The following is a 14,072-nucleotide window of genomic DNA, read 5'->3' as shown; positions in this document are numbered from 1 at the left end:
TCTCACCTACCTCACCAACATTACATTAATCCAAACCATCCATCATTTCTCTGGCAATAATCTCTTTTTTAATTAAAAAAATGGTTGTAGTTGTAGATGAATGCAATATTTTTGTTTATTTATTTTTTATGTGATGTTGAGGATCGAACCCAGTGCTTCACACATGTGAGGCAAGCGCTCTACTGCTGAGCCATAACCCCAGCCCCTGGCAAAAAAAAAAAAAAAAATCTTTTAGTCAACTTTCTCATCGCCAAACTTACTTGACACTTAAGGTTTGCACACACAAAAAGCAGCCAGAGATTTTCAAATATAGCCATGATGTTTTCATACCCAATATTAAAACTCTTTTAGTAACTTCTCACTCCCCACCTTCAAGCTCAAACTCTTTAAGGTGAGTTATGCACACGAGGTGGCCCCCAATCTCCTCCCAATTCCTCTCGACAAGTGTCCTCTCCCGCCACTTCCTTTCTCCCTCTGCTGGCTCGGGTGATTGTTAAAACTGGGGATATCTGCAGCAGCCTGAAATGGCTTTTGGGCTCCTGTTCTGTATTCCATGGGTGGCCTCACAGCAATAATGAAGAGCAGTGGAAGCACAGGAGACAAAAAGCAGGCAAAAGTAATTTTTATCAAGCTCCTTTTTGAGTCAGATGTTCTTGTACAGGCAAAATAGGAAAAAGGAAACACAAAGATGACTTTGGGGAAAGAATTTCTAAAGGAGAATGCATTCTTGTGTTTTCTCCAAGCTTCAGCTCCTCTGGATTTTAATATTATAGTGAGTGGGGTCATAACAAGAATTTCCTCTATTGTTGGCTACACAGATGCAAAGCGGTGCTCAGGAAGCTGGGAGATTGATGAATAGTTGGTTTGATGTATTTGAACCATTCACCACTTTGAGTTAAATGTGCATATTCTGTTCAAAATAGACAATGGGGAGGGGCGGTCCCCCCTTCCTTCTCTAACTTGCATAACATCAGGCCTCACTGCTTTAACTAATGAGTATTTAGAAGTAAAGACTCCTACTGATTCCAGCCAGCCATTAATTCTCGGCTTGCAGAGCCACTGTGGAGTTTTTCATCAGTCACATTTTTTAGCCATTACCAGTTGCTTCTGAGCAGTAGTGCTGACCTCCAGATTCCTGTATATGTCACACATCAGACACATAATGGGTTCCCTTGGAAGGAATTTTACTGGGCATCAGGAACAGACGCAAAGAAGATGCACATTCTGGCCACTCTGTTGACAAAGGTGTCTCAGAACTGTTAGTTTTGGGGAAATGTAACCGACTTTGAGTGAAAATGTATAGATAAACCAATATGTAACCTGGTCGAAGGCAGCAGGTGGAGGTGAGCTGCAAAATTCTCTTAAACTAATCACCCAGTCAGCACTGCCCTTTGTAATAATGATGTTTGCTCCAGGTTTATTATTTTGCTCAATAGCTTCATTGATCTTGCCTCAGTGGGCTTTCCATTTTTACACATTACATTCTCTTGAGAATTGAAAAGCACTGTGTCTCTGAAGATGCTCAGTCAACTTGAAAAGACTCATTTTTGCAAAGGTCTTAACCTGCCTTCAGCTTGAAGCAATTCAGACTTTGCCCAAGCAAACAGGAGGGCAGAGAAGCATCACTGGAGTATCTGTTTCTACCATCATTTGGAAGCTGTTTTTCTGAAAGGTCATTTACAGACCGATCATGAAGGGTGTTCAAAATTCAGGGATCTATACTCATAACTAAAGAGAATATACATATAATTGGGAACAGGGCAATTCATTATTTAATGGATTCTGCATTATTCAATGTCATAAATATTTTGTGGGAAGGCCTACTGTTCCATTAAATCTCCAACTATTAAACTTATAATGAGCAAAATCATAATGTGTGGAGGAAGGGAAAGTCAGGAGAAGAAACACACAGAAAAGGCCATGAAATAACTCCCACTCAAATTAAGATAAATCCAAGTTGGAAAGGCAAGAATTACATGGCTTTTCTTTTTGAATTTGAGAGAATCTCATTTTATTCATCAATAATTCTCTGCTATTTGAAAGAAGGAAGGGCAAATTAAATATCTTAAACTCATGACTGAGGGATCCAGAAAGACGAGAAGCTCTTCAACCCCAAATAACAAAACTTCAAATAGCATAGCATTAAAAAAAATACCAAGAATGGTATATTTGACATTAATTGAATCAAAGGCAATACACAGAATAAAGTAGGCAAAATGTTCAAACTACTAGAAAGCATGAAATTTAAAGTGCTCTACATTTCCTCTCTACTGTGTAAAAGTTTAACCATTTTGGTGAGCACTAAGTCAGCCAGTAGACTTCTCCACAGTACTTTTCAAATGGTTAGGTAACAGGTGAAAAAGGGAATAAAAGGGCAAATTAACACTGCAAATTAGTCATCTTCTGACAACATCCATATTTCACAACAGTGACTCAGCAAACTACTTAATGTGAACTTCAATGGCTTTTAATCTGTTTTGTAATGAAAAGACCTGACTTGATTTGGGCTTTCATATGACTTTATCAATCATTTCCACAGTTCGGAGAATACTAACAATTAGTTCTTGGGACAAAAGTTTGCCTATATTAACCTTCAACCCACCCAGACAGCCATAGGCAGCACTTAACTTTTCCATTAAAATGAGAAAATGTCAGGAGCTAAAAATATAAGTCTATGCAAAGGTGTGAAACTTCTTTCCAAATTATTACCTTGGAACAATGACAATAGTTAAGGTTTTCTCTTTTTCAGAGGGAAGAGGCAGAGATCCTAGCCCTTCTCCCCACCTCCCCCAAAGATTTGAGTCACAGGGTTTCTTTGTGCTGAAAACCAGTTATCATCTCTGCTTGAAACCTAAGCAGAATTTGGGGACCACCTGGAACCAAGTGGGGCGGGGAGCTTTCCAGATGGATTATAAGACAATTCATTGATATTTACATAAGGAGAATAAATGTTTTTCCTAAGATAGCATGTCCCTTCAGTATCTTCAGACCACCAGCAAGAGAGGGAGGTACAGAAATTCTATTACATTAATAGTCTTTGTTTTTATGGCTTTGGCATTTATTAACTAGTGGGAGCTGTTTATTGGGTCATAAACTTTACTAATGGGGATATTATCTCTAAATTATAAATCTCCTTCAGTATATGGCTTAGTTATAAAAAGAATAATTATTTAAAGTGTCTGTATGGCTGCAATGTATCATGTTTATCGGCATGATTCCTATAATGGCTATTTCATTGTTTTGTGGGCTTGAACTAGGAATGATCAGGGCAATAATACACATCTATGCAAGAGAATAAGCAGTTGTTACCCCCAAAACTCAGAAGTGTTCTCTTTGGTTTCCTTCCCTTTCTTTTCTCCTTCTGCTTCTCAAATGAAGTAATTACAAGCTGGTATAAAGGCTAAATTATCTATATATCTCAGCTCCTGAGGAAAAGATAACCAAGTAAAGAGTTGAATAGGTAAGTGACAAATGTGTCAGCTTGAAAAGTTCCAGGAAAGTGTCATCATTCTAAAAGCTTACTCTCTGGGGAATAGAAAATCTTAAAGTGACAAAATGGCTTGGCACTGTCAGTTGTCTTTGAAAAATATAAAAATCCTGGGACAGAACTCACATAGTCAAAATTAGGGTTTATGGGTAGATGCTTCTAGTATCTTAATTGAATATACTGGTTTATTAGAAGTTCTGTGGAGTCTATTTTAACAATGGTACATGTGTAATTAATTATCCTAGATGGCTTGTATAGAAAAGTCACCTATCGATTAGCTCAGTTTAAAAAAAAAAGATGAAAAATCCATTGATGTTGAGCAAAATTGGTCCACCTGAGTGCCAAGAAGCCAGCTCACTTCTAGGCAAGATGCTACAAATGTGGAATTAAAGAATAAGGAGACAGGCGGGGTCCCTAAAATGTCATCAGCATCTCGTCCTCTCCTCAGAGCAGCTACTGAAAGGTGACTGGTGCAGTCCCTTCCTGACAGGGTTGTGCCATCTCTGAGAACACTGAGCAAATGGATTTATGATACCCAGCATGCAACAATGGGGATTCAGGTAGACTGCAGAAGATTTCTAATACTAAGTTCCCGGAAGTCTATGGCCATGAGTTTTAATCAAATGTAGACTCTATCACAAGAATTCTACTGAAGAAAAATAAACATAGAACCAGGGAGATGTAGTTTTAGAATATTTAAATCTCTGGGCCTGAGGGCTGTTGGTATGTATGAAAAATAAACCAAAACAAATCCTTGAAATCTTCAGCATTCACATCCTTAAATATTTTAGACATAATACACTTTTGGTCATACTATAATTATATACACATGCATATATTCCTAGGCTAAAAAGCTGACTTTAGATTCAAAAAGGGCATTAAAAATACAAACACTGCATATGTTTCAATTTTTCACCCAAGTGTGTGTGTGCTGGCAGGGAGGAGGTTCCTTTTCTTCCCATAACTTTACTAATTTCAGAAAATAAATACATCCACTCTAGAGAGGTTTAAGACTTATTTTGATGAGGTGAGTTGCCATAAAACTTAATTATATAAGTAATAAACACATGTCAAAAAGATTTAAAAAATGTTTACTAGAATCACAACTTATTGCTCTGATATAATTTGATTTTAAATTGTCATATATAGCTGTCAAAAACTATTTTATTTTTATATTGCAATAAATCAAAATACATTGGATGGAAAAATTATCGTTAAGATTCTTTGGTATTCATAAATCATACATATGATAAAATGTTCAACATTTCTTTAAATGGCATTTTTAATAGTGCTGGTACATTAGTAATATAATATGATGCTCTGAAAAACGAAAATGACAAAAGATTAATTGTGGTTTATAGATTTCTATTCAATATGAACCTTGTTTCTTTTTGCTTTTAATAAAATTATATCTACTAAAATAAACTTGGCAAAATTAGAGAGGTACATCAAAGGAAGTTGATTCAAAGTGTCACGGTTCCTCCTCCTCTAAGCCAAACACATCCCTCAAAAGGTCTAAGTATCTAATGAATTTCACAGGAATAGGTGATGGCATTCCGAGCCAAACATCTTCACATTTCTAGGAAAAAACAAAGATGGATATAATTAGAGCCACATTTCAAAACACAGTTTTGAAAATTCAACATCAAATTGTTTCTTGCCATTTGGTAAACAGTTTATTTTCAAAACATAATTCTTAGCTGTCCACGTCAGGATCATGAGGACTTTGGTATATTAGATTTTTTCCTCTTTCTCTCTCTTTTTTCTTCCAGTGCTGGGGTTGAATCCAGGGTTTTGTGCATGCTAGGCAAATGCTCTACCACTCAGCTACATCCCCAATCCTAACTTCTGTATCTTGATCCTTCACTTACTGCCTCTCTTAGAATTAAAAAGGTCCACACTCTGCCATGTGACTGCAGACCCTCCCACAGAAGAGGAGGAATGTTTTCCTGTCCCTTTGATACGGGCTTGGCTACATGAATGGCTGTGGCTTGTGCACTTTTAGTACTGGCCTGTTATACTTTTGCTACCACCATGAAAAGAGCATGGCCCTGGATACTGTTGGCTCTATAGAAAACCAGGCCTACTTGCAACCTGGAGCTCAGCCCAGTTACAGCCATCCAAGCTCACTTGACTTATAGGCCCATGGGCAAGAAAAATAAACATGTCTTGTGAACCACTAAAATTTTGGGAGTTGTTTGTTAGGCAGCACTACTGTAGTCATAGCTCCACTATACTTTATTAAGAACTCAACTTTTTTCCTGTTTATTTTTAAATGTTGCTGGGAATTGAGCCCAGGGCCTTGTGCCTGCTAGGTGAACACTCTAAAACTGAGCTACATCCCCAGCCTTAAGAATTCAATTTTAAAAATTCAAACTGGTAGCTAAACTGGCCGCTTGGGTCCCATTTCTTCAATAAGCTGTTAAAAGAGCACTGGATCACTCACAGTATCCTTTTAGGGATAAGCTACCTTATATATACAGTCATGTGCTACATAACAGTGTTTTTGCCAATGATGTACTGCATATCTGACAGTGATCCCATAAGATTATAATGGAGCTGAAAAACTCCTACTGCATAGTAAAGTCATAACTGTCATGATATTGTGACACAACACATTACTCATACATTTGTGATGCTGGTTTAAACAAACCTAGTTTGCTGCCAGTCAGATAGAGGTATAGCACATACACTAATGTACATAAGTATGTACAGTTAGAATATATTGTTGGATAATGATAATAAATGACCATGTTGCTGGTTTATGCATTTACTAAAATTTTAATCATTAGAGTGTACTCCTTCTACTTAAAAGTTTACTGTAAAACAATGTACCATATTATGCTATGGTGGCCTCATATCTTGTGTTTACCATGCCTCTTGATTTCATTATTTTCTTTTGTGCTTGATTTAATCTCATATCACTTTATTCATTAGGGCTCTAGAGTAATAGGCTGTATTATATGTATACACACACATACACAAACAGCATATGGCCCAGGAATATACTAGCAGTAACATCTAAGTTTGTGTAAAGCATACTCTTAGGATTCTCATACAACAGTAAAATCACCTAATGATGCAGTTCTCAAAATATATCCCTATCATTAAGTGATATATAACTGTATGTGTATGTGTATATATATATGTGAAAACTTTTGCATATGCTACAATGGTCAAATTAATATTAATATCAACAGAGGGAAAGTCCATAACTGCAGTTGCTTATATTTCTATTATCAAGGTTATATAAAATGTTCTATTTCTTCTTTTGTTTTGTTTCTTGTAGTGCTAGGGATAGAACTGAGGGCCAGGTGCATGCTAGGCAAGTGCTCTACCACTGAGCCACACTCCTAGCCTACAAAAAAGTTTTAAATCTCCACCAGTGTTACATTAGTATCCACAGTCACAAGGTGTCACAGAAACACAGAGAAAGGCTCAATAAGTCTATGTGATGGAATTTTGGAAGCACACTGAGTCAGCAAGGTTTCAGTTGGGCCTTATGGGATGAGGAGCATGTCTGCATGGGGTTAAAGCACTGAAGGGTGCTACAGGCATAGGGAATAAAATAAGCAAAGGCCTAAAGACCTCAATATCTATTTTCAAGAAAGAACGAGTAGCCCAGTGTGGTCTGTAAGGGATAGTTCATACTTGAGACTGTGGAGAGAGGAAGCTACTGGTTGGTCTTTTCCAGAGGAACAGCAGAAATCTGATTAGAAACTGATTAGATAACTTGTTGGGTATATGGCGAGTAAAATGAAATAGAGAAGCCAATTTGATGGTGACTGTGACAGTCCTGAGGAAAGATGACTGCACCATAAACCAGAACAGCTGAAGCTGAGCTGGAGAAGAGGGGCTATGTGTGAAAGATTCTACTGCAAGAAGACACAGAATAATAAGAAGGTAAGATTTGAAATGGTGATAAAAGAAAGGGATAGTAATATGGTTTGAATAATGTACCCCCACACAAATATATGTTGAGGTCCTGACCCTCCATATCTTAGAGAGTGACTTTATTTGGAAATCAGGTTTTTGAAGATGTAATCAGGTAGATTAAGATGAGGAAGATGAGGTCATATTGGAGTAGGGTAGAGCATTACTGCAATAAGACTGGTGTCCTTAAAAGAAGATGGTCACAAGACACAAGGGGAGAATGACATATGATGACAAAGGCAGAGATTGGGATTATGTAGCTGTAATCCAAGAAATGCCACAGCTATGAGGAGGCAAGAAAGGATTGCCACACAGGTTTTCACCTGTTTTTAATTAAAAAAACTACTTTGGAAAGGAACATAAAAGATTCCTAAAAAAATTAGGAATGGAACCACTATTTGATCCAGTTATCCCACTCCTTGGTATATATGAAAAGGATTTAAAATAGCAACACAATTCACAATAGCTAAGCTATGGAACAGACTTAGGTGCCCTCCAACAGATGAATGGATAAATAAAATGTGATACATATACACAACAGAGTATTACTCAGCCATAAAGAAAAATGACTTTATGACATTTTCCAGTAAATGGATGGATTTGGAGACTACCATGCTAAGTGAAATAAACCAATCCCAAAAAACTAAAGGCTGAAACATTGCTCTGATATGTGGAAGCTAATGCACAATAAGTGGGGAGGGGCAAGAATAAAAGTTCAGTGGAGTAGACAAAGGGGAATGGAGGGAATGGAGGAGAATTAACCTGACATAACTTTCCTATGTACATATATACCACCATGAACCTATCATGTACATACATAAGAAATTAATTAAAAGTAACTGGATACATGACAGAACAATCAATAAATGGAAGGGAATGGAGTTATTGGAAAGGAAGGAGAATTAGACATACTAGGGACTAAATTAGAAGAATATGTATTCCATGCTTTTATAATTATGTCAAAATAGATTCTACTATCATGTATAACTAAAAAAAAACCAATAAAAATAATTCTAAATTTAGTAATAGTTGACAGTGTTCATATTAGTTTCCTAGGGCTGCGGTAATAAATAACAATAACCTGGGTGGCTTAAATCAACAGAAATTGATTCTTTCCCAGTTTAGGAGGCCAGTAATCTAAAACCAAGGTGTCAGCAGAATAGGCCCATGCCCCTCCCCTAGCTTGTAGAGGTTGTCAACCATCTTTGGAGTTCCTTGACTTGCTGAGACAGTTCTCTGCTTCTGTGTTCACATGGTATTTTTTATATGTCTCTATTCTTTATGTGGCTATCTTATGAGGACTCCAATCATTGGATTGACAGTCTACCCTAATCCAGTATAACCTCATTTTAATGGATGATATCCACAATGATCCTATTTCCAAATAAGGTCACATTCTGAGGGTAGATATGAATTTTGGGGCAGGGGAAATATGCAATCCAGAGCAATAGCATGAATAAAATAAGGAAATCAGGAAGAAAAAGAGTTAAAAGAAATTTCAGTGGAGAAATAAGGATCAGAGGGAGGCAGTATGTTCAATTTTGGACATTTTTATTTCAAGTTCCTATAGGACATCACGGTGAAGATTCTGGTAAACACCTGGAAATACAGTTCTCTAGAGTACACAGCTCACATCCAGACTATACAAAGATGTGGAAGTCACTGGAATATGAGTAATCTGTAAAATTATGGCAATTGATAATATTGATGTGGAATCAGAACCCCAAGTACTGGTCTCTTTAAAGCCCCAAATCTTAATTTAAGAGATGATTTATTATGATGAACTAGTTGAATATTTTTGCAGGGTTATAGGAATCTTCTCAATATCTAGTACTAATAATAAGACATTTATTGGTTATTTAGTATATGATAGAAGCTCTTTTAAGTGTTTTACATGAATCCCATTGTTTAATCGTCACAGAAAGTCCCCAAGAGGAAGATGATATCATGATGCCTATTTATAAAAGAGAGAAACAAGTCATAGAAGGATGAAATAGCTTATCTATAACCAAACCATCAGTCAGTGGAGAAGCTTAGATCCTATCCCTGGCTGTGAGACTCCAGAGCTGTGCTTATCTACTAGGCTGCCCTCCAAGACAGCAATGGAGTGGGCCCGTTCAGAAGTAGCTAACCCCCATCCCACATAGCTACATTTGGTTCTGTCATTTTCAGCAAGAAAAGTTAAGCAGAAAACAATATTCTTGAATTGAAACTTTTTTTTTTCTCTCAAGAATGCCACCTCTCAGAGTTTGAGCCCAGTCCAACAACTGGCAATGTAAAGAAGGAAATGACCCTTCTGAATTCTTTCTCAAGGGTGCTTTGTGTAATTCATATCATATGGAAACTTAATGAAATGGGCTTCCTCACACCAAAAAGTAGTGAACTATTGTGAACATATTAAGCAATTTATTTTAGTCAATGAAGGCTGAGATCAAGACATTCAATTCCTATTGAACACATTCTCAAAAAGCTGATTAAAAAATTTAGGGCAATTTTTGCTCTGAAGTGGTATTTTCTAGTTTAATCTTATTATAGGGGAATTGTACAAACATCCAGATTCAAAATTGCTATCTCCTGATAGGTATTTTATAAAGTTTTTAATATAAAATGAATAAAACACATATAACTCATTTTATTATGATGGGCTATTCAAGGAATGTATCCTCTTATGAAATAAGTCAGTACTAAAGGATCCTCCTCAGAACTTGTTAGTAAAAGTGGATTTTTTTTAACATGGAATCATGATTTACATGCTAATAATAAAAGAGAAGAAATAAAAGAACTTATACTGGAATAATAACTCAGGAGTTGGAAATGAGAATCAAATTTATTAGCAATAAGTCAGACTTGGGCAAAATGAAACTCAAGTAAAGACCTAGGAGGTTTGAAATTAAGGGTAGTTTAAGATAATAGTTTATTTCTTTAAATCCTGACTGTTCCCTATAGCACCCCGAAAGCCTTCCTGACTACTCTAGCTCCACTATACTCTTTGTTTAGAATCAATATCACTTCACTTGATCATTTTTCCCTTTCTCACTGTTCTCCAGTTTCTAGATGGGAGTGACTTTTTCCTGTCTCAAATATTTGATAAATGCCATAGACACATTTATAGTGCTTCAGGAACCCAGGATCCATCCACTGCCAACCCCTAATTTCAGGGAGATGCCCTCAGGCTATCTAAAAAATAGAGTAAAACAGGGAGTTTTCAGAGGCTCAGGCAATGGAATAGGACATCAATAAAGTAGAAGGAAATGTACCTTTTTCATAATTTTGCCTTTAATTGGATCTACCTAAAGGAATTGCATGGCTGGTCCCTTTGTAAAAATAAAGAGGATTTGGGCAACATAATAAATCCCTGCCAGGAGTGGTATGGTGGTAAAAGCTACCTATTATTTCAGAGACTTGGGAAGCTGAGGCTGAAGGCTCCCAGGTTCAAGGTCAGCCTTAACAACTTAGCAAGATCTCGTCTCAAGAATAAAATAAACAGGGGGATGTAGCTCAGAGATAGAGTTTAAGGATATAACTTAGAGGTAGAGCACCTGAGTTCAATTCCTAGTCCTGTCAAATACACACACACACACACACACACACACATACATATGTGTGTGTATCTATGTATGTATATATCTCCAAACTACCAGCTATCAGTGTTGTTCTTTCTAATAAATCTGTAAGTGTTCCAAACATTATACAAGCCTTATGAAAATCTAGGCAGTGAGTTAAAATACTGACCTTTTATTCATCCTACACTATAAAATGCAAAGAAAACTCCAGATCACGTGGTTTTCCCAGAAGTGCATGTAAGATTTTGTTTTTGATTGAGATTGAACCTGGAACTTGTGCATTCTAGGCAAGCACTCTACCACTGAGCTACATCCTAGCCCGTGCATGTAAGTTAAGTGGGAATAACACCTAAGTGGGTAATTCTACAACAGGGGGATTCATCCACAGAAGTTAATCCCTCCCATTCCAGATGAAGATGAGCCTGCTTCCATCTCTGCAAGACAAGCCCTTGGTGATACAGGTTTGAAATCTATGTGTCATAGGCTCTGCCAGTGCTCCTTCCTACCCTCTTACACTTTCCACTTGGTCATACTCCAGTGTTCCTTTGGCGTTGAGATTCTACTTGGCCTCTGAGGCCCACTCTGACTGCCTCTGGGACAAGCCAAAAGTGCCAGGGAATTATTTTCTTTCCCCCGCTTTGAGAGCAGTCCTCAACCAATGACTGAAGTGAGTTGACAGATGAATACTGCAGCTCTTTTGCACTTTGGATGGGATAACTGAGGAATATGTTGGCTGCTGGATCCCAGCATTTCCTAGCAGCCCTAAACTCCAGTCATTCACACTTATAACTGGTTTGATAATTTGCCCTTTAAATAGCTCCCTCCCTTCACTTTCTCAGTACTTCTAATCCCTTCCTAATGGTTCTTTCCTGCAAAACTGTATAAGCTCAAATCCTTGTCTTCAACATTGCTTCTAGAGGAAATCAGATGAAGACACTAAGCAATTTTGCATGTATCAAACTTAAGAGCATGTTGCCAGGCATGGTGTGCACACTTGTAATCCCAGTGACTTGATGGTGATTTACATGAGTACACACATGTGCAACTATTCCTCAGGCAACAGTTGCATATGCCTGTAATTCCAGTGGATCAGGAGGCTGAAGCAGGAGGACTGTGAGTTCAAAGCTAGACTCAGCAACTTATCAAGACTCTGTCTCAAAATAAAAAATAAAACAGGGCTGGGAATGTGGCTCAGTGGTTAAGTGTCTCTGGGTTCAATCCCCAATATTATAAATAAATAAATAAATAAATAAATAAATAAATAAATATTTAAGGGCATGCCTATGAAAGTCACAGCAGAGCTTGGAACAAAGTGACTTTCTGGCAAACTGACGGTGAATCCAGAGTCTTCAATGTGACTTCCAGACAGTTCCCAAATCTCAGAACAAAATTTAATGTAATCTGGAGTATTGAATAATATGTGCCACATAGCATTTTCTGGAAAAGGGAAAAACTATGAAATACAGAATGACATTCAATGATATAAAATTGTGATTCTAAAATGACTGGGAATCATCATCTCTGAGAGGGTCCTATGACATATTCCAAGCTGGCTGTCACTAGAACCACTTAAGATGTCAAAGAAGTTGGCAATAAATTACTCGTTCATCAATGGTAAAAAACTGTAGCTGTCGATCTGTAAAAAATCATACACCCTTGAAATGGGAAGCAAAGATGGCACTGGATGAAAACCCAGTAAACAGCAGCTGCCCAGTGAGAATAGCAAAGCTGTGTGTGAGCTAATAGGCCCTGGATTTATTTGCTTTGACATTTTTAAAAGGAAATTTAATTGGATTATGTCTTCTTTTAGTTTCAAATTTTTCTACTGTAGTACTGGCCACCAGATGCATGAGGGGAAAAGATCGGGAGCCAATTAAATTCCACGCTTCACTGAAACAAGGTTATTTTTATTCTTCCCAACTGCAAGGCTGATAGAGTCATGTTAGTGACTTCATCATGTTACTCCCTTCTACTAGCTTGGAAAAGAATGTTTCTATGGAAAATATCTATGTATTGTAGAAAAGTCCAATAGTAGTATATATGAAATCAAAATTATGGTTTTGTTGGACTCCCTTCCTTCTAATAAGGGTGACATGACCTTAGAAATAATCAAATTAGGTACAAAAATATAAAAAGCAATTAAATTTTAACAAAGCAAATTAAAATTCACTTTGGGAAGGGGATCTTGCAAATACTTCTTGAGATAATCAAGAGCATTCTGGTAACATAAGGAAAAGCTCATATATAAAACCAAAAGATTGGGTTGGGGTATAGCTCAGTGGAAGAGTGCTTGCCTAGCACATGTGACGCACTGGGTTCAATCCTCAGCACCACATTGAAATAAATAAAGTAAAGGTATGTGTCAATCTACAGCTTAAAAAAAAAAGAAAATTTAAAACAACAAAAAATTTACTAATAATTTTCTGTCTTATCATGGGCAATAGCAATTTTTCACCTTCACTTCCCTATGCCCTAGACAAAGCTTCAATAGATGTCATTTACATGTAAGTGTAGCTAAGAGAGCTGTCAATTATAAACAGGAAAACCTTCCTTAGAAGTACATTATAGTAAAAGTAAGTTTTCAAGGAAACATGGAATTTTTGAGCTTTAGCCTAATGTTCCAATGCTTCAGATCATATTAGATTCCAGAAACAGCATCTCCGACTAGGTTATTGCTCTATGTTAGGTAGTCAGCATGTGTTTACCAGTTACTTTTTTCAATCTAATGAAAATGGATAATAACCTTTTATTTCAATTCTTAAATTCAATCACAAATACTACAAATAACTTCTCATTTTAAAAGTTGGCACTAACCCCTCACTATATATGCCTTACTTTTAGGAATGCCTCTTGAGTCTTAGCTTCCAATGTACAAATTAGGAATGATATTTATTTGGGCAAGATGTTAGGATAATAAAATGTCACAGGGCATTCTGTGCTCTAAATGCCAAAAGGAGATCCTCCACAAGTAGGATGTCCAAAGATTTATCCCAAGGTGTACCCAATCACCCACTACTTCCCACTGCCAAGGCCATATATTATCCTGTTGTGAGAAAGAGGGAGCTTTAGAGCCAACTGCTAATACTTTT

At 37.0% G+C, this 14,072-nt stretch overlaps 1 protein-coding gene across 1 annotated transcript in view; it reads right to left on the bottom strand.

The window, feature by feature from the left end:
- Positions 1-1,390: 1,390 nt before the first annotated feature.
- Efhc2 (EF-hand domain containing 2) overlaps positions 1,391-14,072 on the bottom strand; it is a 179,898-nt gene continuing 167,216 nt past the window's right edge. Inside the window, exon 15 of the mRNA XM_021725577.3 lies at positions 1,391-5,066. Coding sequence (XP_021581252.1) covers positions 4,959-5,066 — 108 coding nt within the window. The 3' untranslated portion in view covers positions 1,391-4,958. The remainder of the gene's footprint in view (positions 5,067-14,072) is intronic.

This window comes from Ictidomys tridecemlineatus, chromosome X (genome assembly GCF_052094955.1).
Source record: "Ictidomys tridecemlineatus isolate mIctTri1 chromosome X, mIctTri1.hap1, whole genome shotgun sequence".
Classification (NCBI taxonomy): domain Eukaryota; kingdom Metazoa; phylum Chordata; class Mammalia; order Rodentia; family Sciuridae; genus Ictidomys; species Ictidomys tridecemlineatus.
The sequence above is the reverse complement of the archived record's forward strand: the minus strand, read 5'-3'. Positions and strand labels throughout refer to the sequence as shown.